Here is a 23,788-nt window from a genome sequence, read left to right as displayed (position 1 = left end):
TTGAGACAATAGCAAAATAGCACTTCATCTTTTTTCCTGTAATAACAAATGCAAGGTTTTCATACTAAGTGATACTATGACCTTGACCTTGAAAAACAAAAGGCATCCTCTGCTTGGTATAAGGTGTATGTGTACGAAGTTTGATGGTCTTAGCACAAACAGTTCGGTCTGTATCCTGCCTACAAGATTTTCCTACTACTGTAAACTTTTTTATTATACCTATTCTGATTTTTCACTATATAAACTTAGATGGTTAGATGTGGCTAATTCCTAGATATTGCCGTTGTGGGACTAATTCCCGTTTTGTCATGCGTTAGTCCATATTGAACTAATCCCGGCTTTCAAAGCTAATTCCCGGTTATCCGTAATACTCTAGATTTTACTTTGGAATATAGAAAAAGGTCCGAAATGTTCGCCATAGTTTTTTGGCCAATGAAATCGCGTTACTCGGCAAGTGATTTCTAATTTTACAGATAACAACAATTTGATTGATCATGGCGACGTCAACAAGGTTTTATGATTTAGACGAGAGTGAATTGGAGAATCTACTTGACTCTAGAGATAGTGAAAACACAAAGAAACTCATTAGGGCATCATTGTCTGTATTAGAAAACTATGCAACCGAGAAAGGCATGGATTTATCAGAAATTGAGCGACAACCAACGGATCAAATGAACTGTTTTCTGCGAAAATTCTATGCGGAGATGAAAAAAGTTAATAGAAAACGATATGGTTTACAGAAACATTTTTTGAAGGTGAGAAAAGAAGACATTAACGATGAGAGATTCAAAACTGCAAATGAAATGTTTAAAGCCGTGCTTGGCTTGTGAAACTGAAGAAGTCTGGCACTGGGGAACCTAAATCGAAGGAACCTCTCACACAAGAAGACATGAATACACTATGCAAGACTGTTTTCAGCTTGGAAAATCCAGAAAATCTTCAGAAAAAGACAATGTTTGAATATATTTATTATTTCTGCAATCACGGACATGAGAATCTGTATGAACTTCAAAGGGACGAGTCACGATTTCAATATAGCCATGGATTCTACAGGAAGGGAATATGTAACAGTCAGGGAATGTCAAACGAAAAACCATAGGGGGAACGACCTACAGGATATGACAGTAAAGAATGTATAACAAACCTGGTAAGTGAAACGTATGTCAAACTAGTATTTTCCGGAGAGGGTTGGTTGGTTGGTTAGTTCAATTCAATTTCAGTAGATTTTAAAATTATTGAAAATGAAAAACATTTTTGTTTCATGATTAACTTTGTTTATTCTAAAGGTGATCCTCTTTGTCCAATAAATTCCTTTAAAAAGTATATATTGGAAAGCTTCATCCAGAAAACCCTAATTTCTGGCAGCGTCCCAAGAAAAGGAAATACAACGAAAGTGAAACGTGGTATGAAAATTCATCCGTCGTGTCGGAAAAAACACACTTTATTCTTTCATGGCAAATTTAAGTAAAGAGGTCAATTTTAGCAAAACATACACTAATCATTGCAACCAAGCCATGGGTATAACGACCCTGGACCACAAGGGGGTGGAGGCATGACACATAATGGGAATTAGTGGACATCGTAGTGAAACATCTATCAAATCTTACAGCTCCAAACTTAGTGAGGCGAAAAAGAGGGAAATGTCTGACATTTTGTGTAGAAATACATGTATATCTGCAACATCTGACATGTCTGAAACTGTGTCAAAATCGGATAGTGCAGCTCCACCTGAAAATGCGTGTCCTGATTTTCTGGAAACCAATCTAATCAATAAACTGTTGAACAACGAGTTTATTCTAGAAAATGTCGAAAGTGGTCCTTTTGGAAATGTGATGCAATCTGCCAACTTGTCATCCACAAGCAACAATTTGTTTAGATTTGCAAACTGTCAAGTCACTTTTAATTTTTCTAAATAAACATACTTGTATACAGTGAAATAATTTGTCTCTGGAATTGATTTTTTGTGTTCAAAGTTAAGGACATTTGAACTTGTTAATTTTCTCAAAATATTTGTTTTATGTTAATATAATTCAACAAGAATATAAACATTTGTTATCTATATTTTCAATCTGTATCGGTATAATAAAACAGTTAAATTATAATCATTGAGGGAGTTAGCAAGATTCCAGTTCCCCTCAGCCAGGACTTGGGACCTCGGCTAACACCTTGGAAAATAGTCCTGGCTTCAGGGAACTGGAATCTTGCTAACTCCCTCAATGATATACTTTAACTGTTATTAATTTGTTTCGGATCAAATTTCGTGGGAGTTCTCTGACAGACTTACAGGTGGAAATCCTCAGACAGACTTACTGATGGGATTTCTCAGACAGACTTACTGGTGGAAGTTCTCAGACAGACTTACTGGTGGAAGTTCTCGGACAGACTTACTGGTGGGAGTTCTCAGACAGACTCTGACAGACTTAATGGAGGGAGTTCTCAGACAGACTTACTGGTGGAAGTTCTCAGACAGACTTACTGATAGGATTTCTCAGACAGACTTACCGGTGGAAGTTCTCGGACGAGAACTGACTTGGGAAGAGATCGGATACAGTGTGACAATGCCACCAGGTAATTCCTCTTTGTCTCTGTAAAACAGTATGTTTATATTGTACAATCTTTGTCTCTATAAACAGTACGTGTGTATTGTACAATCTTTGTCTCTGTAAAACAGTACGTGTGTATTGTACAATCTTTGTCTCTGTAACACAGTACGTGTATATTGTACAATTTTTGTCTCTGTAAAACAGTATGTGTATATTGTACAATCTTTGTCTCTGTAAACAGTACGTGTGTATTGTACAATCTTTGTCTCTGTAAAACAGTACGTGTGTATTGTACAATCTTTGTCTCTGTAAAACAGTATGTTTATATTGTACAATCTTTGTCTCTGTAAAACAGTATGTTTATATTGTACAATCTTTGTCTCTGTAACACAGTACGTGTGTATTGTACAATCTTTGTCTCTGTAACACAGTACATGTGTATTGTACAATCTTTGTCTCTGTAAAACAGTACGTGTGTATTGTACAATCTTTGTCTCTGTAACACAGTACGTGTATATTGTACAATTTTTGTCTCTGTAAAACAGTATGTGTATATTGTACAATCTTTGTCTCTGTAAACAGTACGTGTGTATTGTACAATCTTTGTCTCTGTAAAACAGTACGTGTGTATTGTACAATCTTTGTCTCTGTAAAACAGTATGTTTATATTGTACAATCTTTGTCTCTGTAAAACAGTATGTTTATATTGTACAATCTTTGTCTCTGTAAAACAGTACGTGTGTATTGTACAATCTTTGTCTCTGTAAACAGTACATGTGTATTGTACAATCTTTGTCTCTGTAAAACAGTATATTTATATTGTACAATCTTTGTCTCTGTAAAACAGTATGTGTGTATTGTACAATCTTTGTCTCTGTAAAACAGTATGTGTATATTGTACAATCTTTGTCTCTGTAAAACAGTACATGTATATTGTACAATCTTTGTCTCTGTAAAACAGTATGTGTATATTGTACAATCTTTGTCTCTGTAAACAGTATGTGTATATTGTACAATCTTTATCTCTGTAAACAGTATGTGTATATTGTACAATCTTTGTCTCTGTAACACAGTACGTGTGTATTGTACAATCTTTGTCTCTGTAAAACAGTACGTGTGTATTGTACAATCTTTGTCTCTGTAAAACAGTATATTTATATTGTACAATCTTTGTCTCTGTAAAACAGTATGTGTATATTGTACAATCTTTGTCTCTGTAAAACTGTACGTGTGTATTGTACAATTTTTGTCTCTGTAAAACAGCATGTGTATATTGTACAATCTTTGTCTCTGTAAAACAGCATGTGTATATTGTACAATCTTTGTCTCTGTAAAACAGTACATGTGTATTGTACAATCTTTATCTCTGTAAAACAGTATGTGTATATTGTACAATCTTTGTCTCTGTAAAACAGTACGTGTGTATTGTACAATCTTTGTCTCTGTAAACAGTAAGTGTATATTGTACAATCTTTGTCTCTGTAAAACAGTATGTGTATATTGTACAATCTTTGTCTCTGTAAAACAGTATGTGTATATTGTACAATCTTTGTCTCTGTAAACAGTACGTGTATATTGTACAATCTTTGTCTCTGTAAACAGTACGTGTGTATATTGTACAATCTTTGTCTCTGTAAACAGTACGTGTGTATTGTACAATCTTTGTCTCTGTAAACTGTACGTGTATATTGTACAATCTTTGTCTCTGTAACACAGTACATGTATATTGTACAATCTTTGTCTCTGTAAACAGTACATGTGTATTGTACAATCTTTGTCTCTGTAAAACAGTATGTGTGTATTGTACAATCTTTGTCTCTGTAAACAGTATGTGTGTATTGTACAATCTTTGTCTTTGTAAACAGTATGTGTATATTGTACAATCTTTGTCTCTGTAAAACTGTACGTGTGTATTGTACAATCTTTGTCTCTGTAAAACAGTACATGTGTATTGTACATTATCACGCCTCAGACAAAATTGTTGAAATCTAATTGGTCAGATCTTGGTCACATGACGCCGTGAAAAAAACCGTATCATGCGAGTAAAATCCGTATTGGGCGAGTAAATTTTATTTATCGTCGGGTTTGACTTGCAGCCGTGTCAAAAGGAAAGACATTTGACTAAGTTGTATGATATAGACCCCCACATATACAGTTAGAGGTCTTCGACGTGATAAATTCGTTACACAGTTAGTTAGTGACCTGATACGGAAAAATACATGGTGTGAAAAGAAAACCCGTATCGGGCGAGGCTTCGCCTCGCCCGATACGGGTTTTCTTTTCACACCATGTATTTTTCCGTATCAGGTCACTAACTAACTGTGTAACTAATAATCTTTGTCTCTGTAAACAGTACGTGTGTATTGTACAATCTTTGTCTTTGTAAACAGTATGTGTATATTGTACAATCTTTGTCTCTGTAAAACAGTATGTGTATATTGTACAATCTTTGTCTCTGTAAACAGTACGTGTGTATTGTACAATCTTTGTCTCTGTAAACAGTACGTGTGTATTGTACAATCTTTGTCTTTGTAAACAGTATGTGTATATTGTACAATCTTTGTCTCTGTAAAACAGTACGTGTGTATTGTACAATCTTTGTCTCTGTAAACAGTACGTGTGTATTGTACAATCTTTGTCTCTGTAAAACAGTATGTGTGTATTGTACAATCTTTGTCTCTGTAAACAGTACATGTATATTGTACAATCTTTGTCTCTGTAAAACAGTATGTGTATATTGTACAATCTTTGTCTCTGTAAAACTGTATGTGTGTATTGTACAATCTTTGTCTCTGTAAACAGTACGTGTGTATTGTACAATCTTTGTCTCTGTAAAACAGTATGTGTATATTGTACAATCTTTGTCTCTGTAAAACAGTACATGTGTATTGTACAATCTTTGTCTCTGTAAACAGTACGTGTGTATTGTACAATCTTTGTCTCTGTAAAACAGTATGTGTGTATTGTACAATCTTTGTCTCTGTAAACAGTACATGTGTATTGTACAATCTTTGTCTCTGTAAACAGTACATGTGTATTGTACAATCTTTGTCTCTGTAAAACAGTATGTGTATATTGTACAATCTTTGTCTCTGTAAACAGTACGTGTGTATTGTACAATCTTTGTCTCTGTAAACAGTACGTGTGTATTGTACAATCTTTGTCTTTGTAAACAGTATGTGTATATTGTACAATCTTTGTCTCTGTAAAACAGTACGTGTGTATTGTACAATCTTTGTCTCTGTAAACAGTACGTGTGTATTGTACAATCTTTGTCTCTGTAAAACAGTATGTGTGTATTGTACAATCTTTGTCTCTGTAAACAGTACATGTGTATTGTACAATCTTTGTCTCTGTAAAACAGTATGTGTATATTGTACAATCTTTGTCTCTGTAAAACTGTACGTGTGTATTGTACAATCTTTGTCTCTGTAAACAGTACGTGTGTATTGTACAATCTTTGTCTCTGTAAAACAGTATGTGTATATTGTACAATCTTTGTCTCTGTAAAACAGTACATGTGTATTGTACAATCTTTGTCTCTGTAAACAGTACGTGTGTATTGTACAATCTTTGTCTCTGTAAAACAGTATGTGTGTATTGTACAATCTTTGTCTCTGTAAACAGTACATGTGTATTGTACAATCTTTGTCTCTGTAAACAGTACATGTGTATTGTACAATCTTTGTCTCTGTAAAACAGTATGTGTATATTGTACAATCTTTGTCTCTGTAAACAGTACGTGTGTATTGTACAATCTTTGTCTCTGTAAACAGTACGTGTGTATTGTACAATCTTTGTCTCTGTAAAACAGTATGTGTATATTGTACAATCTTTGTCTCTGTAAACAGTATGTGTATATTGTACAATCAGGGGGTTGGAAGCTTGTCTTTACTGTGCGGAGACACATTCATCAATGTTGAAATTTTTGTGCCTCTTTTAATATGCAGCCGTCATCTTAATTGTCTAATTTCAGTTCACTTTGAACATTATTTTCTCTATTTTTCCATGCCTAAAGCATAATAAATATTAGTCTTCATGTATACTTGACATTTATTCATAAATCTTGTTAATAATACAATGTGTATCATTAAAACAATACTCACAATATCGAGTGTGTTTATTTATAACTGGCTATGAACTTAATCATTTTATGTTCAAAGATTATTATGCTAAATACCCAAGCTATCCTACTAATTACCGTGACATGAAAACCTCGAATAAGATGGAGGTTGATTAGCAATATCCAGTTATAACTGGACTGTGAGTAGCTGCAGGTGAGAATGTGTGAAGTAACGAGACCAGGCATGTTTAGTAGACCGAAAAATTGACTGCGCTTTGAGATAAACCAGGTGAAAATAGGGTTAGGGACATTGAAGACACTTTGACATCAGAGAGGTACATGTATTTGAGATTACTGTGTTCGAAATATCAGGGTTTTTTTAAAATTATCTACGTAGTGATCACAGCTAGAACTGTTGATTGGCTTTGACATAAGATGGGTGTTCAAGATAATCAATATTCGAGATATAGATATTGTACTGTATTTCCTAGTATGTAATATGTTATTACATATCTCCTAAGTCTACGCAATATGTAACTGTATATCTCCTTGTAAATGTAATGAAATACTCTCTCTATGTTGATATCAATACGTAATACATACAAGTATATCTGCTATGTTTTGATAGCCTTGTATTCTTCCCATGTTAAGAAAAAATTATGTATATTTTATAAAATATTGTAGTCTACATACACACTGCCATGATTACCTGATGAAGCCTGTTGGAAACATTCGATGAGGTGGCTGGAGTTTTCTGTGAAGAATCTCTGTTTGTACAGGAAGCGAATATTGGCATGCATGACTGGATTCAGAACGTCTTCATACATTGATAAAATGATTCCAAATCCCTCTGCAGCCTGGTTGCCTAGAGACTCACATCCCAACAATGTCAGCAGCTGTCAAGGAGAAGGGGTTGTAAAAGTGTGTGAATTCCAAGCCCTTTTCTAAAAAGTAATCCAAAATTCCTCCGACTTTTTCTCCCGCCTTTATAAAGTGACATGTGGGGGAGAGTCAGAGTGGAAGCCATATTGAATATTGGGCATTCTGTGACATCAAATGATGCCACTACTTCACCTTTTTTTCACAACTTTACTTCCCAGATCTGGCTTCCGAGATGCGAGAAGTTTAATGTACAAATTAATCATGACTATTATGATGCCTATTTGATGTAATAGCTGTTTATTTGATCATTTGTAACTCACTATTTTGACAAACTTGTAGGCTTCCCTGTGCCCTCTCATGACAAGAGCCTTTGTGACCCAGATGGACTGCTGCAGACAGGAGCTTTCTTTGTTGCCCGAGATCAGATTCTGTTCATAAGATTCATATCTCCTTTCTAAGTATACGGTCAGAACTTCATCTGCAACAAACAAGGAAATATTTCTTCATTAGGTTTTTACACGTCATCAGTTATACGAGGGCTGTTCGATATGTAATGTGTATTGTATGATATCTCAAAAGCATTCGACTCAAATAGTGAAATGAACGTTACATCCCTTCAAAGTATTCTTCGCAGTTTGAAATACATAATTTCAATCTCTGAATGCAATTTCTGAAATGTGTCACAATACGCTGATTTAGATAGACTTCTGAGGCACTGACTGATGGCTGAGCCAAGGGCTTGTCGGGACTTGTAACAACGACCAGATAAGAACTTTTCAAGTTTTGGAAAAAGGAAAAAGTTGCATGGGGCTAGATCTGGAGAGTATGGTAGGTGTGGCAAGACAGTAACCTTCTCCCGACTTCAAAAAATTGCTTCACAAGCTCAGATGTACCGTATTTCAGGTTTTTTCCGCGTGTATCCAATTTCCGTTTTGTTCACGACGATTTCCAAATCGCGGAAAATAAATCTGCATAAATTTGATTCAAAGTTTTGTTTTTGTAATAGAGTTATATATCTTACAGGTAAAAGTACGATGAAAGTTCTCTTTTCAATGTGTTTTGTTTCCCCCTGTATCCGACAAGCGCCAGGTTACAGATATGTAAGCCTTGGTGTTTATGTAATAAAGGACAAGCTAATTAAATGGGTCACATTCTTTGCTTCAATCAATGTATAATTATACCTGAGCTACTCATACATGTAACGGCACATGGTTTATGGCCGTTTTAAACTGAAAATAATTATCGATAAATATTTTGTATTAGTACCATTATAGCTAACGAACAGTGATTTACGTTACTATACCATCAAACTGTACATATTTACAATATACTTGAGTGTAAACATAAGTGCAAAATTGTTTTTGAAAACTGGTTCGCAGCATAGGTGTATGATCAGCTGAGCGCGTCTTCCGAAATTGACGAGGTGAAGTTCGATTTATCTCTCACCCGGATGAAGCCACTTGGAGCGAAATGGATGACAAAGCTCTATGATTACATGCGAATAAAACCTGACATTGTCACAAATGGATTCAGAGAAGCAGGAATATAATCCATATTGAGATTTGATTATAATTGCGACAGTAGTTCAGAAATCCTGTAAATCGTTTCATTGACTGAATTTTTGCATAAAAAATTAAGAGTTATACGTACAAATGATGGTCCCCCCCATCCCCCACATTGCCTTCATAAGTTTAAATAATCGTGAATTATATTTTCGCTATGACTTTGATATAGTGAAAATTTGATTCGTGTAAATTTGATATACTGTTTTAGAATCTGATTCACGGAAAAAACCATGATGCGGAAAAAACCTGATATACAGTATGTGATGGAGCATTATCATGAAGTAGACGAACATGCTTAAATCCTGACACAGGGTGTCGTTTATGATAATATTTCTTGAGCTTTTTTAGTATAACATCTTGGTAATACCAACCTGTAACACTTTTGCCCTTCGGCACCGGAATTTGTACGGCTATCCCATCACATGAGAAGAATATGCAATAAAGAACCTTCTTTGTGCTTATGGTTCTTTTGGCAATTACAGGCCTTCTACCGTGTTTAGTTAGCCATATTTTGTTTCCAATTTTTCTTACTGGTTTGAAATAGTGAGCCCATGTTATGTGACCAGTAACAATGTTTGCAAATTGTCTTTGATTGAATTTGGGAAACATTTTGAGCAATTGCCTAGCGGTTTGTACTTGTACCCGTTTTTGGTCATCTGTCAATACATGCAGTATCCATCTGGCAGAAATCCTTTGAACTTTCAAAATATGCTTCAAAATTAAATGCACCCGCTATAGCGAATTGCCAACAGCTTTGGCAATTTCACAAATGGTGTATCTGCCATCACTTTCAATTATTTCCCTGACTTTTGAGACATTTGCCTTGCCTGTTACAGTCTCAGGTTGGCCAGATTTTGCTGCATCTTTGACAGACTCTGTGCCAGTCAGAAATTTCTTTCTCCGTGTACGAACTGTCTCATAAGATACCTTATCAGACCCATAAACTTCCCCCAATTCAGTAAAAATCTGCATTATTGAATGACTTTTGTAAACTGATTTTTATTTCCATGCCACAAACACATGTCCGTAACTGATCATTATTATATACTTTCAATTTCATCTCTTCTTTTTTCTTTAAAAGTTTGCGGGCATATATCACACGATATTTGCCCGGAAACATTCCGGCCCGCAAACATTACGTCACAATCAAATTTCTACGCCGTTAAAATTCAAATTTTTCGTGTTTTTCATCCTTTACTCAGTTAAACCGATAAAGTTGTTGTTAAAAATAAAATTATTGTTAGTTTCTAAATGAAATTGAAAGTATATAATAAAAAGGTTATAGACTCTGTATGGGAAATATGACGACCTCGTTTTTTGTCGCGAACAAAAAACTCGGTCGTCATATTTTCCCATACAAAGTCTATAACCTATAATAACAGCCCTTTCTAATGAGTATTTGCCACCATAAACATTCACTTCTATGCAGAAATCAATTAAATTTCCCATCAGCATTCACTAAATACTAGAGAACTACAAGGAACATAAGTGAAGAAATGATTCATAATACACCCACCACAAGATTGTGCAGGTTGCTTTTATTAAAGGGAAAGGTCAGGTATAACATACATGCATTTCTAGCGAAATAAATAAACTAAAGTATGTTGTATACACCCACCATATATCTTATCTTATAATGTCATCTAAAGCCATAAAACTTGGTTCAGTTATACGGTCAGTGTTAATTCTCCTGCAAGCGCATGGAGGCTGTCATGATAGCATCTCTGTGACGTCAGCAAACTCCTTTGTAAACTGACCTGCAGATGGTTACAGCTAAACAAGAATGGCACAAGAAAATAACCTTGGGATTGTTCCATATGCATTTGAGCCTTGAATATATGGAAGAATTACTTGAAAACATCACTGATAGATGCACCAAATGCAGTTATTCCTACATTAGAGGAATGGTGTTCCTGTGGACAGTGTGAGGACATGCCTACTGCATGTGTTGTAAACAATGTGATTATACAGTAGGGAATATGGGGGAGCTCCAGTGTATAACTGACCATGAACAATTTGATTTATTGATTATAAACCCAGATGTTCTTGCAGTTGCATTTATTCAAATAATGATGTACAAAAGACAGCAAGGATGTGCACCAGAATATTTATCTAACAAGTAAGATAGTACACAAAAGTTTCATAACACAACTTCCCATTCTTCAAATTAGTTATTCATTGTTTGCATCTTCATTTGGATGCAGCATCTTTAGCAGGGTTTAATATCACAAAGAAACTTGCCGTGCATTGTCCTTGCTTATGTGTGCAATTAAAGGCTTGACAAGCTGGCAATTTTAGAAACACATTACTATTATCAATCTTCCCTAGAGAACTGATAAGAACAGTGAAAGGGGTTTGCTGACGTACAGTGTAGCAGAGCATTTGGAAGGGATCAGGATTCTGGGATAAAACCTGATGATAAGCTACAACATATTTAACTCTAAACAATGAAGAGCATCAAAATGGCAGCCTGCATGATTTTGTCAAACTCTGATTTTTAATCAGTGATTAGTGTTTAATTGTGTATATTTTGAGAAAATTAGAATGATTAAATATAATTGTCATGGTAATAATCATTATTTCAACTCTTTTTTCTTTTTGCCTGACCTTTCCCTTTAAGGTGCTTGTTTTCTATGACATTTTATTAGTTCACGTGACAAAAATACCAAGAGTTGTAGAACTTTACTTAGATAGTATCATCCATCATCAAGCTGTGACATACTGTACTCTATAAATAATATTTCCAAACAGAGTCTAACAACCTGCACATCTTACATACCCATACAAACACTTTGTAAAATAAGAAGGTTCTCATTTGGAAACAGTGGTATAAGTTAGAATTTTCTCAAAAATTCAAATTCCTTGCCACATGCACCTTCAATACTAATGTAAACACTTTGTAGATTAAGAAGGTCTTATCCTGAAAACTGTAGGAGAAGTTAAATGAGTTATATAGACAATGAACCCTCCCTCTCAATTTTCAAATAAAGGGGCAAAACTCCTGCAAGAGACGTCAAAATTAATTAAAATTGCAATTTGTGACTTACAAAGAAAGTACACAGCAAGTTTCAGCTGGATATATGACAGAGAAACGAAAATAAAACAGTAAATTTCATACAAATGAATAGACAAACAGACAGTAAATCAGATGACAGAAAATGTGAACAGATAGTATTGCTGTGCTTTGACACAAACAGCAGTCGCAAAAAAAATAATAAAAAATTCAATCATAATCATTTTCTCAGAAAGATATTTTCACTGTGAGGAATAATTCATATGATCAAGGATAATTTACCGTCAGTGGCTTTGTTCAGAAGGCCGGCCAAACATTTTGCTGCTTCAGACTTTGTGTAGTCATGGTTACTCCTAAGTGACAAGTCACAGAGTTTGTCTCTGTATCTCTGGACATCAGGTAACATATACTGGAATCAAAATCATATGATTTCATAAAGATAATATCAAAGTACATTTTTATCTGCTAGTAGGAAATGATTTAATCTGTACATCTGATACATTTTTCAGTGTTTTATTATGTATGGCAAGCTATTTAGATAATCAGAGTGAATGTTTAATGAATCTGTGATGTAACAATAGAATAAAGTTAAATCATATCGGTTTTAGTTTTCTCTTCTGAGTATGAGAGATCTTTAGTTTAAGGATACATGCGACATATTTCAATATTATATATTTTTCACAACATTTCACGTACAATTCACCTGCATTTTATCTCGTTTCTACTACAAATCTTGTGGTATATAACCATATCTGTTTTAAAGTTAGTATATTTCGGTAGTTCTTGGTTGTTGCAAGTAAAAATATAGAGTCAGCTTATGTAGTATGTTTACTGTAGCAAAGAAGGGAAGGAATAAATCTTTTGGAGCAATCGGGTATTGAATCCGGGACCATTGCATTACTTGTTAAGTGATCTAACAACTAAATTACACTGGCCAGTATATGTATAGAAATGTGGCATATGTCCTATAGATAAACATTTGTGAATTGGCAACTTTACTGAGTGTGTATTTAAACAGAAGCTGTGTGATAATGAAGAGAGAAACAGAAGAATGGATTGACTCCACCCACCTTCTGGCTGTGTGATAATGCAGGGAGTAACAGAAGAATGGATTGACTCCACCCACCTTCTGGCTGTGTGATAATGCAGGGAGTAACAGAAGAATGAATTAACTCCACCCACCTTCTGGCTGAGTGATAATGCATGGAGTAACAGAAGAATGGATTAACTCCACCCACCTTCTGGCTGAGTGATAATGCATGGAGTAACAGAAGAATGGATTGAATCCACCCACCTTCTGGGGACAGGAACACAGCACAGGTGTCAAAAGTGTCACGAGTGAGGTCTGCTGCCACGGCGACGACCACTGTAACAGTATGATGACATATTACACATCTATTATCAGACATCACCATTCAGTTTATATCAAAGCATTTTATTGAGAAAATGCATTTTAAATCATTCGTTTTTGACAATTACTGAGCAAATAACACAAAACATTGTGCTGACATCATAACGTCCATTGTATTACATAGTCATGTATGTCAAAAAGCATAATCCTTCACGGATTAAGTAAAATCTCATAAAATGATTTGTATCACAATACCTCAAGCGGCATGAACTGTTTTTGTAGATCATCCTTATCAACTTCACAATACAGGTTTGTTACATAGGTGTATAATGTGGTGTACATCCTGTAAAATGCATAGATACACGAATTTCACTTAAAATTACAGATATATGAATAAAAAAATAAAAATAATAAAACCATTAGCAATATGTGTATACCAATTTCAAAAATAAAGAATAAAAAGAAAATTTCTAACTTGCAATAATTCTAATTGATAACTTTTATATATTTTTTTAAAGAAATTAATCAATGATTATCACATTGACTCTAAAACCATTACATTTTTTTAGACAAAAATATTTTTGCTGCAATGAAACCATGAAATTTTAAAATGTTATACATGTACTATAAACTAATATCATTGTAATCATACACATTGTATTTTTACTTCTATGTATTTCTATGATGATAGTCAATAACTTCACTCGGCAATGGTATAGAAAATTTTGCATAAAATCATTATGTGCACACTAATATACTTATCAACACTTAGCGCAAGTTACATCCCTTGTCTATCATCTTGCGGTTAAAAAATCGTTATTTCCCTATGTTGGACTTTGTAATTTTCTGATCTGCAGCTTTGAAATTTGCTATTTTTCCATCAATTGTAGTCAACTACATTAATACCCCAAGGTGGTGCAATCCATATGAAAACTTAATCAGCTATAAATCACGGTAGCAACGTCTTATAACCTGTACAGTAAAGATGGAAAACTTGACTTTTCGCCAACTTGCCTTTGGCTGACCCCGCAAAGGGACGTAACTCACGGCGAAGCGTTGATACGTGGATTACATACATCTCTAATTATACATTGTTATAATTACTTACGTTAAGTCTAGCATAACCACAGTATTTCTTATAAATGTGGACAATGACTGTAGCACTTTGGGACTAGACAAGACTTCACTGTAGTTGTCAGACAAAGCATTACGCACAACCAGTTGGTAGACCCCGGGGACCGTCTCAGCGCACAGCGTGGACACACAGTCCGAATTTCCTCTGACATACATAGAAATGTCAATGAGACAGGACGTCAGTGATAAGCAGGTCTGTGACGCTGACTCAGACATGGCTGATTAAAAAAAACAACGATCTAAAAGACATGACATCATTGATAAGCAGGACCGTGATCTCAAACAAACAAAAACATTCAAAAGTAAATATAAGAAGACAATGCAATCAAAAGCTGACCTCCGTGATTCAAATGAAGAGATTAATAGAATCCTTCATTAGTACGAGTGTGAGATAGGGAAATTCCACCGAGGGAACAAGATTCGCAGTCTTGGACGAAGCTTTGCCGAGTCCTAGACAGCGAATCTTGTTCCAGAGGTCGAATTTCCCTATCCCACACGAGTAAATAATGAAGGATTATTTTTCTCACATTTTAACTACAGTTTAGTGCATAAAATTAGGAGCTTTCAGAAAATTCTAGGTTATCAAAATCCTCATTTGAACTTCGATGCAAAACCTAATTAGATAGGCAGAAAGAGCATACCCGAAAATGGTTTACACTGTAAGTGTAAACAAAAACACCCAAGGTTGTCCACCAGAAAGCTACCGGGTATACTACATTAAAATTTAAAGATAACAATGCAAAATATTTTTACTTCACTGTGTAACGTAAATCAACACCATGTAACGTAAATCATAGAAAATATATGACATCACAATCAAATGACATCGCAGCAGTGTGAGACAGAAAAATCTCAGGCTGTCTCACATGGGTAAAGTCGATCTCACACTGGTGATAATGTGAGAATAAAAGATCTCATTATAAGTAGATTGTATGTGAAGAATTTTTTAAATTTATTTTCACCAATTTCAACTGAATGATGCTGTGCTCTGTGTGTATAAAATATTTTTACCAAGAGATTCTTGTTGTAGCTTATTCAGCAACTGTTGGGTGGTATTTGAAATAACTCTGCTGTCTGCTGCAAATATGGCAACAAAATCAAAAATGTCCTCTCCTTCCCCTGTAGAAATTTTTTAAAAAATTCATCATTGTAAGTGTGCAACAATAAAACTAGCCTTCTTTTCATATGTATGTACATATGTATTTATGTATGTATGTTTGATTGAATATTGTTTAACATCCCACTAGAGAATTTTTCACTCTTATGGAGACGTCACCATTGTCAGTGAAGGGCTGCAAAATTTAGGCCTATGCTCCGTCCACACAGTATTTGAGCAGGGAGGGATCTTTATTGTGCCACACCTGATGTGACACAGGGCCTCTGTTTCTGCAGTCTCATCCAAAGGACTGCCCTATTTAGTCACCTTTTACAACAAGCAAGGGGTACTGAAGACCTATTCTAACCCAGATTCCCATGGGTTGTATGAATGTATGTATAGATGTATATACTGTATAGCTAAAAATAAAAATAAACAAGAGGTACTGTGAGCGATGCTCACTATGAATACCCCCCGCTTACCCCAATCTCTCAAAGGGTGTTGTTAATAGGTATAAATTACCTCTTTCCTGAGTGTAAAAAAGAAAGTCCATGACAAAACCTTGGGTAGTCTCTTCTCTAAAAGTGTGATTGACCTTTGAACCCAAAATCGATAGGGAACATCTTTGTTCCATGGGTAGTCCATATGTATGATAAGGTGACTGTAGGTGGAAAGGATAACGCTTTAGAGCCCGGAAACCATATTGCTACTTTGATGTCCAGTGCACTTGACTTTTGACCTTTTGACCCCAAATTCGATAGGGAACATCTTCATCCCATGGGTAGTCCATATGTATGATATGGTGACTGTAGGTGGAAAGGATAATGCTTTAGAGCCTGGAAACCATATTGCTACTTCGATGTCCAGTGTGCTTGACCTTTGGACCCCAAATTCAATAGGGAATATCTTTGTCCCATGGGTAGTCCATATGTATAATATGGTGACTGTAGGTGGAAAGGATAATGCTTTAGAGCCCAGAAACCATTGCGTCTACAGACAGACAGACGGACAACCCAATTCCAGTCCCCCCTCCCAACTTTGTTGGGGGGGGGGGGGTATAAAAAGAAATATGAAGATGTATACCTAGTAGAGTTTTAGCATTTTTACTTTTCATTTCAAATCTTCAGAAGCTTTACATTTAGTAACATAGCGTCATTAAGTCACAAACATTGGAAGTTAAACGCATCTCGATATCATAAGACACTGAAAGTTGAAACGTATTGTTCATAGTGACGTCATCGTAAAACGATGCGGTAAAACTGTAAAACTACATTATGGTAATGTTAAGCTTCTGAAGATTTGAAATGAAAGCGCTAAAGCTTCACTATAAGTCTTCATGGTTATTTTAATTTTTTTACCTATACTTTTACCAGTCATTATTATCTATATGTGTGTGTGCGTTTTTCTAGTTAAAGTGCTAAAGATATAATGTAACAAGTTATCAAGAGATGTATTAATTGATTGAAATAAAGTTTAACATTTTTCCAAAATTTCAAACTTGATTTTTAAATGAATTACCGGAGTTAATTCTGTCCATCAGTCTCGGTATAATTTCTGCTGATAATTCTGGATAAACCTTCATCATCTCTTTACAGGGTTCCACACAAGAACTCCTACGATAGAATAGAAAAGAGAGATGTATTTCAGCTCAAGTGAAAGAGTAAGGAATCATCATGTTCCCTGTTAGACCAATGCAGGAAGAGGATCATTTCACGGCATTATCTTTGAGAAATTGAATTGGATCAATTCCTGATGATGTGCAAATTTCCTCTAAATTAATTGCTATTATTGGTAATTGTGACCATGTCGTTATGATTCTGACAAATATTCCTCAGACATATCTAATATTTCAAGACCATTTGTGTTTTATTGGACTGACCACAAGGCATTCTGAAGTCTGGAGAATTTGTGTTCTATCAGACGGACCACAAGACATTTGGAAGTTGGGAGAATTTGTGTTTCATCAGACGGACCACAAGACATGGAAGTTGGGAGAATTTGTGTTTTATCAGACAGACCACAAGACATTTGGAAGTCGGGAGAATTTGTGTTTTATCAGACGGACCACAAGACATTTGGAAGTTGGGAGAATTTGTGTTTTATCAGACAGACCACAAGACATTTGGAAGTCGGGAGAATTTGTGTTTCATCAGACGGACCACAAGACATGGAAGTCGGGAGAATTTGTGTTTTATCAGACGGACCACAAGACATTTGGAAGTTGGGAGAATTTGTGTTTTATCAGATGGACCACAAGACATTTGGAAGTCGGGAGAATTTGTGTTTTATCAGACGGACCACAAGACATTTGGAAGTTGGGAGAATTTGTGTTTTATCAGACGGACCACAAGACATGGAAGTTGGGAGAATTTGTGTTTTATCAGACGGACCACAAGACATTTGGAAGTTGGGAGAATTTGTGTTTTATCAGATGGACCACAAGACATTTGGAAGTCGGGAGAATTTGTGTTTTATCAGACGGACCACAAGACATTTGGAAGTTGGGAGAATTTGTGTTTTATCAGACGGACCACAAGACATTTGGAAGTTGGGAGAATTTGTGTTTTATCAGACGGACCACAAGACATGGAAGTTGGGAGAATTTGTGGTTTATCAGACGGACCACAAGACATTTGGAAGTTGGGAGAATTTGTGTTTTATCAGATGGACCACAAGACATTTGGAAGTTGGGAGAATTTGTGTTTTATCAGATCAACCATACGACATTTGGATGTGTGGAGAATTTACCCCTATGTTTTCAGGAGACCTAAAACTTGTGAAAAACCATGTACCCACAAGCTATAACAAATCATACTGGTGTCCCCATTCCCTACACCCTAAAATCAAAAGGAATAGCACTATATCTTTCACAATTCATTGCTTAATACATGTAGATCTATATAAAATAAAACTTGATGTATACTTTGTTATATGAAGTAAAAGAAAGTTTTTAAGACTTAACATATGAAGAGTGACAGTACATTGGTGAATGCGAGGGTAAATATTTTCCAGTCATGGAGATTGACGAATGTCAAGGAGTCCAGAGGGACATGGAAGCATACAAGAGCAGACATGCTAAAATTATATTTGTTTAAAAGATGAAAAAAATATAACACTGTATATATTTTTAGATAAATGCCTAGAAATAGTTTAAAATGCCTATCTTTGAATACATTTATCCCTAGAAATAAAGTTTTACATGCCTAACTTTGATTACATTTACATATAGAAATAAAGTTTTACATGCCTAACTTTGATTACATTTACATCTAAAAAATAAAGTCTTACATACCTAACTTTGATTACATTTACATCTAGAAATAAAGTTTTACATGCCTAACTTTGATATACATTTACATGTACATCTAAAAAATAAAGTTTTACATACCTAACTTTGATTATATTTACATCTAGAAATAAAGTTTTACATGCCTAACTTTGATTACATTTACATCTAAAAATAAAGTTTTACATGCCTAACTTTGATAACATTTACAAGTACATCTAAAAAATAAAGTTTTACATACCTAAGTAACTTTGATTATATTTACATCTAGAAATAAAGTTTTACATGCCTAACTTTGATTACATTTACATCTAAAAATAGTTTTACGTGCCTAACTTTGATTACATTTACAAGTACATCTAAAAATAAAGTCTTACATACCTAACTCTGATTACATTTACATCTAGAAATTGAGTTTTACATGCCTAAGTTTGATTACATTAACATCTAAAAATAAAGTTTTACATGCCTAACTTTGATTACATTTAAATCTAGAAATTGAGTTTTACATGCCTAACTTTGATTATATTTACATCTAGAAATAAAGTTTTACATGCCTAACTTTGTTATCCCTAGAAATAAAGTTTTACATACCTAACTTTAAAGTTTTACATACCTAACTTTGTTATCCCTGCTGTTTAAAACCTGGTCCAGTACACAACCACACACTGATTTCACATCCTCTGCTGTCAGAACATCGGGCAAGGACACAAGTTCACCTAGTCCTTGAACAGCCATAGAGGTCAAGGCCACATTGGACTGAGAGGTTGAAGACATCAAAATCCTTAGAGAAGATGACATCATTCCTGACACAAGCTTGGGAGCTGTATGATACACACACAAAAACAAACAGAAATGCATAAGAAACTCTAAAAAATTAATTTCTTTGTAACAGGTCATTTGATTGACTGAGCAACAAAAATTACGCTTTATTTTTCAGGAACAATAACTTGCTATGCAATGTATTGTAAAATCATTATTGCATTGTGTTTTTGTTTAAAAGTAATCTTGAAAACATATTAATCAAAAGGCATTAGCATAGTCTTCCACAACGTCGCAAGCCACGCCTATTGTCTCCGTTTACACTACGTCAAAAGAGGCAGGGTACGTAGTACCGGACTCAGTAACCATGGCTAGCGACAATGAGTCTTCCAGTGATAAATCAAAGGACTGAATTTATTGACAAAGTACAGTGTATGTAAACACATTTGCCATTAAAGTCATCCTGTAATGTAATTCTAAGCAACAATGACATAAAAGTCTGATTTGAATTTAAGACATGATGCACAATAATTCATTAACTTGATAAAAGGATATGATACATAATGTTTCGTTAACTTAATATGAGGATATGATACATGTTTCATTAACTTGATATGAGGATATGATACAAGTTTCATTAACTTGATACGACGATATGATAGACAGTACCTACCCCTTCCTCCAATGAATTCTCTGGAACTACATAGAAACTTGGAAAGCATTTCAATGATTTGTTTTCTTTGGTTTACCTTAAAAAGAACAAATTTTTTAATTTAATAAGAAAAATCTGAAATTGAGCATATTTTGCTTACACCGGCCCCCCTCTATATTTGGACTTCTATGGGAGAGAGAGTTCAGATCAATCATTTCAAATGATAAAAAAAGAAGTTAGAGTGTTTTTTATGTTAGTCTGACAGGCAGACAATCTTTAATCCTTGATGCTGTGAATTCACAAATGAATAGGGCAAAAATGATGGTGGATTATAATCCATTAAACTTGATTGCATGAGAAATAGTGATGCTCCTAGAGAATTGCCATTGGATCCACCACACAGAACCTTAGGTACCCATGACCTATATACCACTACATACACATATAATACAAAGTTTGAAATCTTGATACAGTACTTCAAGATATCAGGGTTATATTTAGTAATTAACTTTTCATGTGCAGACAGGATAACAGACAAGAAAAAGCATCTATTAATATATCCTATCTGTTAGAATCAGAGACCAAAAACCTTGACATTGTCATGTTATGGTTTAATTCATCTTTGAAAGTTCAAAGAAGACCTTCACATTGTTGTTATGAATCAGTTTAATATTTACATTATCTGAAAGTTCAAACACAGTTCTCTCCCTGTAAACGAGACCTACACACTGTACAAATGTTGTCCCACTGCTGTATCATCCGTCATCTGTCGTACAGTGAAACCTCCCTAAACCGGAGGGCTGCCGAACTGAATGAAACGGCTGGATTAGAGGAGTGGCCAGTTTACCGAGAACTTAGCATTTAGTGATACGCTATCTCAATTACAGTGTTTCTTTGTACCATAAACCACCTTGCAGACTAGCAATATTTGTGTAGAAATTTAGACAATCACATGTCTTCATAAAAAAGTATATGTAAAATAGTGTTCGATAATGATTTAATTTTGGGAAAAATACAAGCTGTATCATTGCTGTAATCATCCCCAAGCTGCTAGGTAGATAAGATTACAGATCCACAAGCTGATAGGTAGATAAGATCATAGATCCACAAGCCATTTAGTCATTAAGTCGATAAAATTATAGATCCACAAGCTGCTAGGTAGATAAGATTATAGAACCACAAGGTGCTAGGTAGATAAGATCATAGATCCACAAGCCACTAAGTCGATAAAATTATAGATCCACAAGCTGCTAGGTAGATAAGATTATAGATCCACAAGCTGCTACAGTCCCTGAAACGTTCTACGTTACCATTTTTCCGTTCGCTCACCATTCGTTCACCGTGTGTTCACCATTCGCTCTCCATTCGTTCACCATGCGTTCACCATTCGCTCTCCGTTCGTTCACCGTTTGCTCTCCGTGCGCTCTCTGTTTACAGTTTTGCGCTCACCGTTCACAAAGTGTTCACTGTCATTTGGAACACCAAAGTCAAAGAATCGATTTTAATAGCAAGGCAAAAATGAAAAAGGAATTTGTGCATAAGAGTGAAAGTATATTAACTTATTATATCAGAAATTTAATTTATAAAGTACAAATATCAGGATTATCAACTGCGAAAATTCAAGGAAAACTGCGGATCACTCATCAATATCAAAGAATAGAATAAATCATTGTTATTATCATTACAAAACAAGTATTTTGGGGTAAAAAGTAGAAGTTCTGAATGAGAGAAAAATGCAAGATCCTTCAGTTATGAATTTAACCCTTATAAATGTACATGTGCATATAGTGAAGAACGAGCAATACCTCGCCCCACCCGAATTATCATTTTAATATTTTCAAGTATGGACAAAAGCACAATTTAATATATTTTATTTTGTCTCAATTGACAAGAATTCTATATAAGTTTATCATTTTTCTTAACACTCCCTTCTCTCTTACTTAAAAAAGCTATGCTACACTGTACATTTCAATGCATATTCGTGCTCAAATGTCAAATTGATTTGACAAATATTTCTGATTATTTTACGTCTATCTTTATGAGAGACATTGTCAATAAATATATTTACTCCTTTCCCCGAATTTAAAAGCTTTGAACCGTTTGTCTCTAATATAAAGAGGAAATATTTATCGTATATTTCTGCCCCACATATGATATACATGTACGTATAGTTTAGTGCAATAAACAGTTTTATCCGTATCAAAAATATACAAATATTGCACAATCTAAATGTAAATTCATGGTCACACTATTTATTTTGTACTTACGTACATTAATTCTTGGAGATTATTTCCTCAGTTCGATATACTATATCTGTATTTAAAGTAAAGTGAATTACGCAAACTCTCTGTGGGAATAAACCTTTTATACTATTTAGAAGCGTTCAGGTGTCAACATGAGGTACATGATGTACCTGTTCTACCCATGCTGGTTGTTCAAAGCATTTATCTTGACTCCTTTTGGATATGTTTCTTTTTTAATTGCATGCAATCCAAACGACCGCGCTTGTAAATTTTGAAGTCATGCATGTGCATCTGTAAATCCTTGGCGCTAATTACTAGACTATCTTTAATTCACATGCATCATTTATACTTTTGTATTAAGAAATTTTAAAATACTATGCATCTTAAGTCAAAATATATAATTACATGTAGCAAACCAAGATGACGCACCGATAATCATGATTTATGAAAACGTCAAGAATTCTAAATATCATAAAATATATGTTTCTAGTTTTCATGTATACATGTATCTGTACACAATATGCAATACTGTAAACAATGAACATATAAAATTTTCTTTTGTTTGTCCATCATTGTTACGTGCATTGATGTGAAATTTACGATTGTTTTCATTACAGGCATACATCCAGTATTTGCACAAAAATGAACAAACAGATGTATTCATACATGTATGTATATTCTCTACCTGATTATAAAGTAAGTACAATCCAGGGAAAAATCCGAATGAATATACCATTTTGCGTTCACCGTGTGCTCACCGTTCACTTTGCGTTTACCGTGCGCTCACCATTCACCAAATAGCGTTCACCGTTCGCACTGCGTGTGTTTACAGTTCGCTCACCGTGCATTCACCGTTCAAGTGGGAAAGTAGAATGTTTCAGGGACTGTAGGTAGATAAGGTTATAGATAGATCCACAAGCTGCTAGGTAGATAAGATTATAGATCCACAAGCTGCTAGGTAGACAAGATCATAGATCCACAAACTGCTAGGTAGATAAAATCAGACCCACACGCTGCTAGGTAGATAAGGTTATAGATCCACAAGCTGCTAGGTAGATAAGATCATAGATCCACAAGCTGCTAGGTAGATAAAATCATAGACCCACACGCTGCTAGGTAGATAAGATTATAGATCCACAAGCTGCTAGGTAGATAAGATTATAGATCCACAAGCTGCTAGGTAGACAAGATCATAGAT

General features: G+C 34.8%; 1 protein-coding gene across 1 annotated transcript in view; it reads right to left on the bottom strand.

Annotated features, from left to right (window-relative positions):
- The window catches only part of LOC125658700 (MMS19 nucleotide excision repair protein homolog), a 46,944-nt gene that overhangs the window by 4,356 nt on the left and 18,800 nt on the right, over nucleotides 1–23,788 (bottom strand). The window contains exons 13-23 of the mRNA XM_056149032.1: nucleotides 20,369–20,444; nucleotides 19,550–19,757; nucleotides 17,166–17,260; nucleotides 15,563–15,670; nucleotides 14,526–14,769; nucleotides 13,673–13,760; nucleotides 13,361–13,432; nucleotides 12,349–12,475; nucleotides 7,809–7,966; nucleotides 7,316–7,502; nucleotides 2,503–2,585 (exon numbers count right to left, since the gene is read on the bottom strand). Of these exons, the coding sequence (XP_056005007.1) occupies nucleotides 2,503–2,585; nucleotides 7,316–7,502; nucleotides 7,809–7,966; nucleotides 12,349–12,475; nucleotides 13,361–13,432; nucleotides 13,673–13,760; nucleotides 14,526–14,769; nucleotides 15,563–15,670; nucleotides 17,166–17,260; nucleotides 19,550–19,757; nucleotides 20,369–20,444 (1,446 nt within the window). The remainder of the gene's footprint in view (nucleotides 1–2,502; nucleotides 2,586–7,315; nucleotides 7,503–7,808; nucleotides 7,967–12,348; nucleotides 12,476–13,360; nucleotides 13,433–13,672; nucleotides 13,761–14,525; nucleotides 14,770–15,562; nucleotides 15,671–17,165; nucleotides 17,261–19,549; nucleotides 19,758–20,368; nucleotides 20,445–23,788) is intronic.

This window comes from Ostrea edulis, chromosome 9, assembly GCF_947568905.1.
Source record: "Ostrea edulis chromosome 9, xbOstEdul1.1, whole genome shotgun sequence".
Classification (NCBI taxonomy): Eukaryota; Metazoa; Mollusca; class Bivalvia; order Ostreida; family Ostreidae; genus Ostrea; species Ostrea edulis.
Note: the sequence above shows the minus strand (reverse complement) of the source record. Positions and strands in the feature narration are given on the sequence as shown.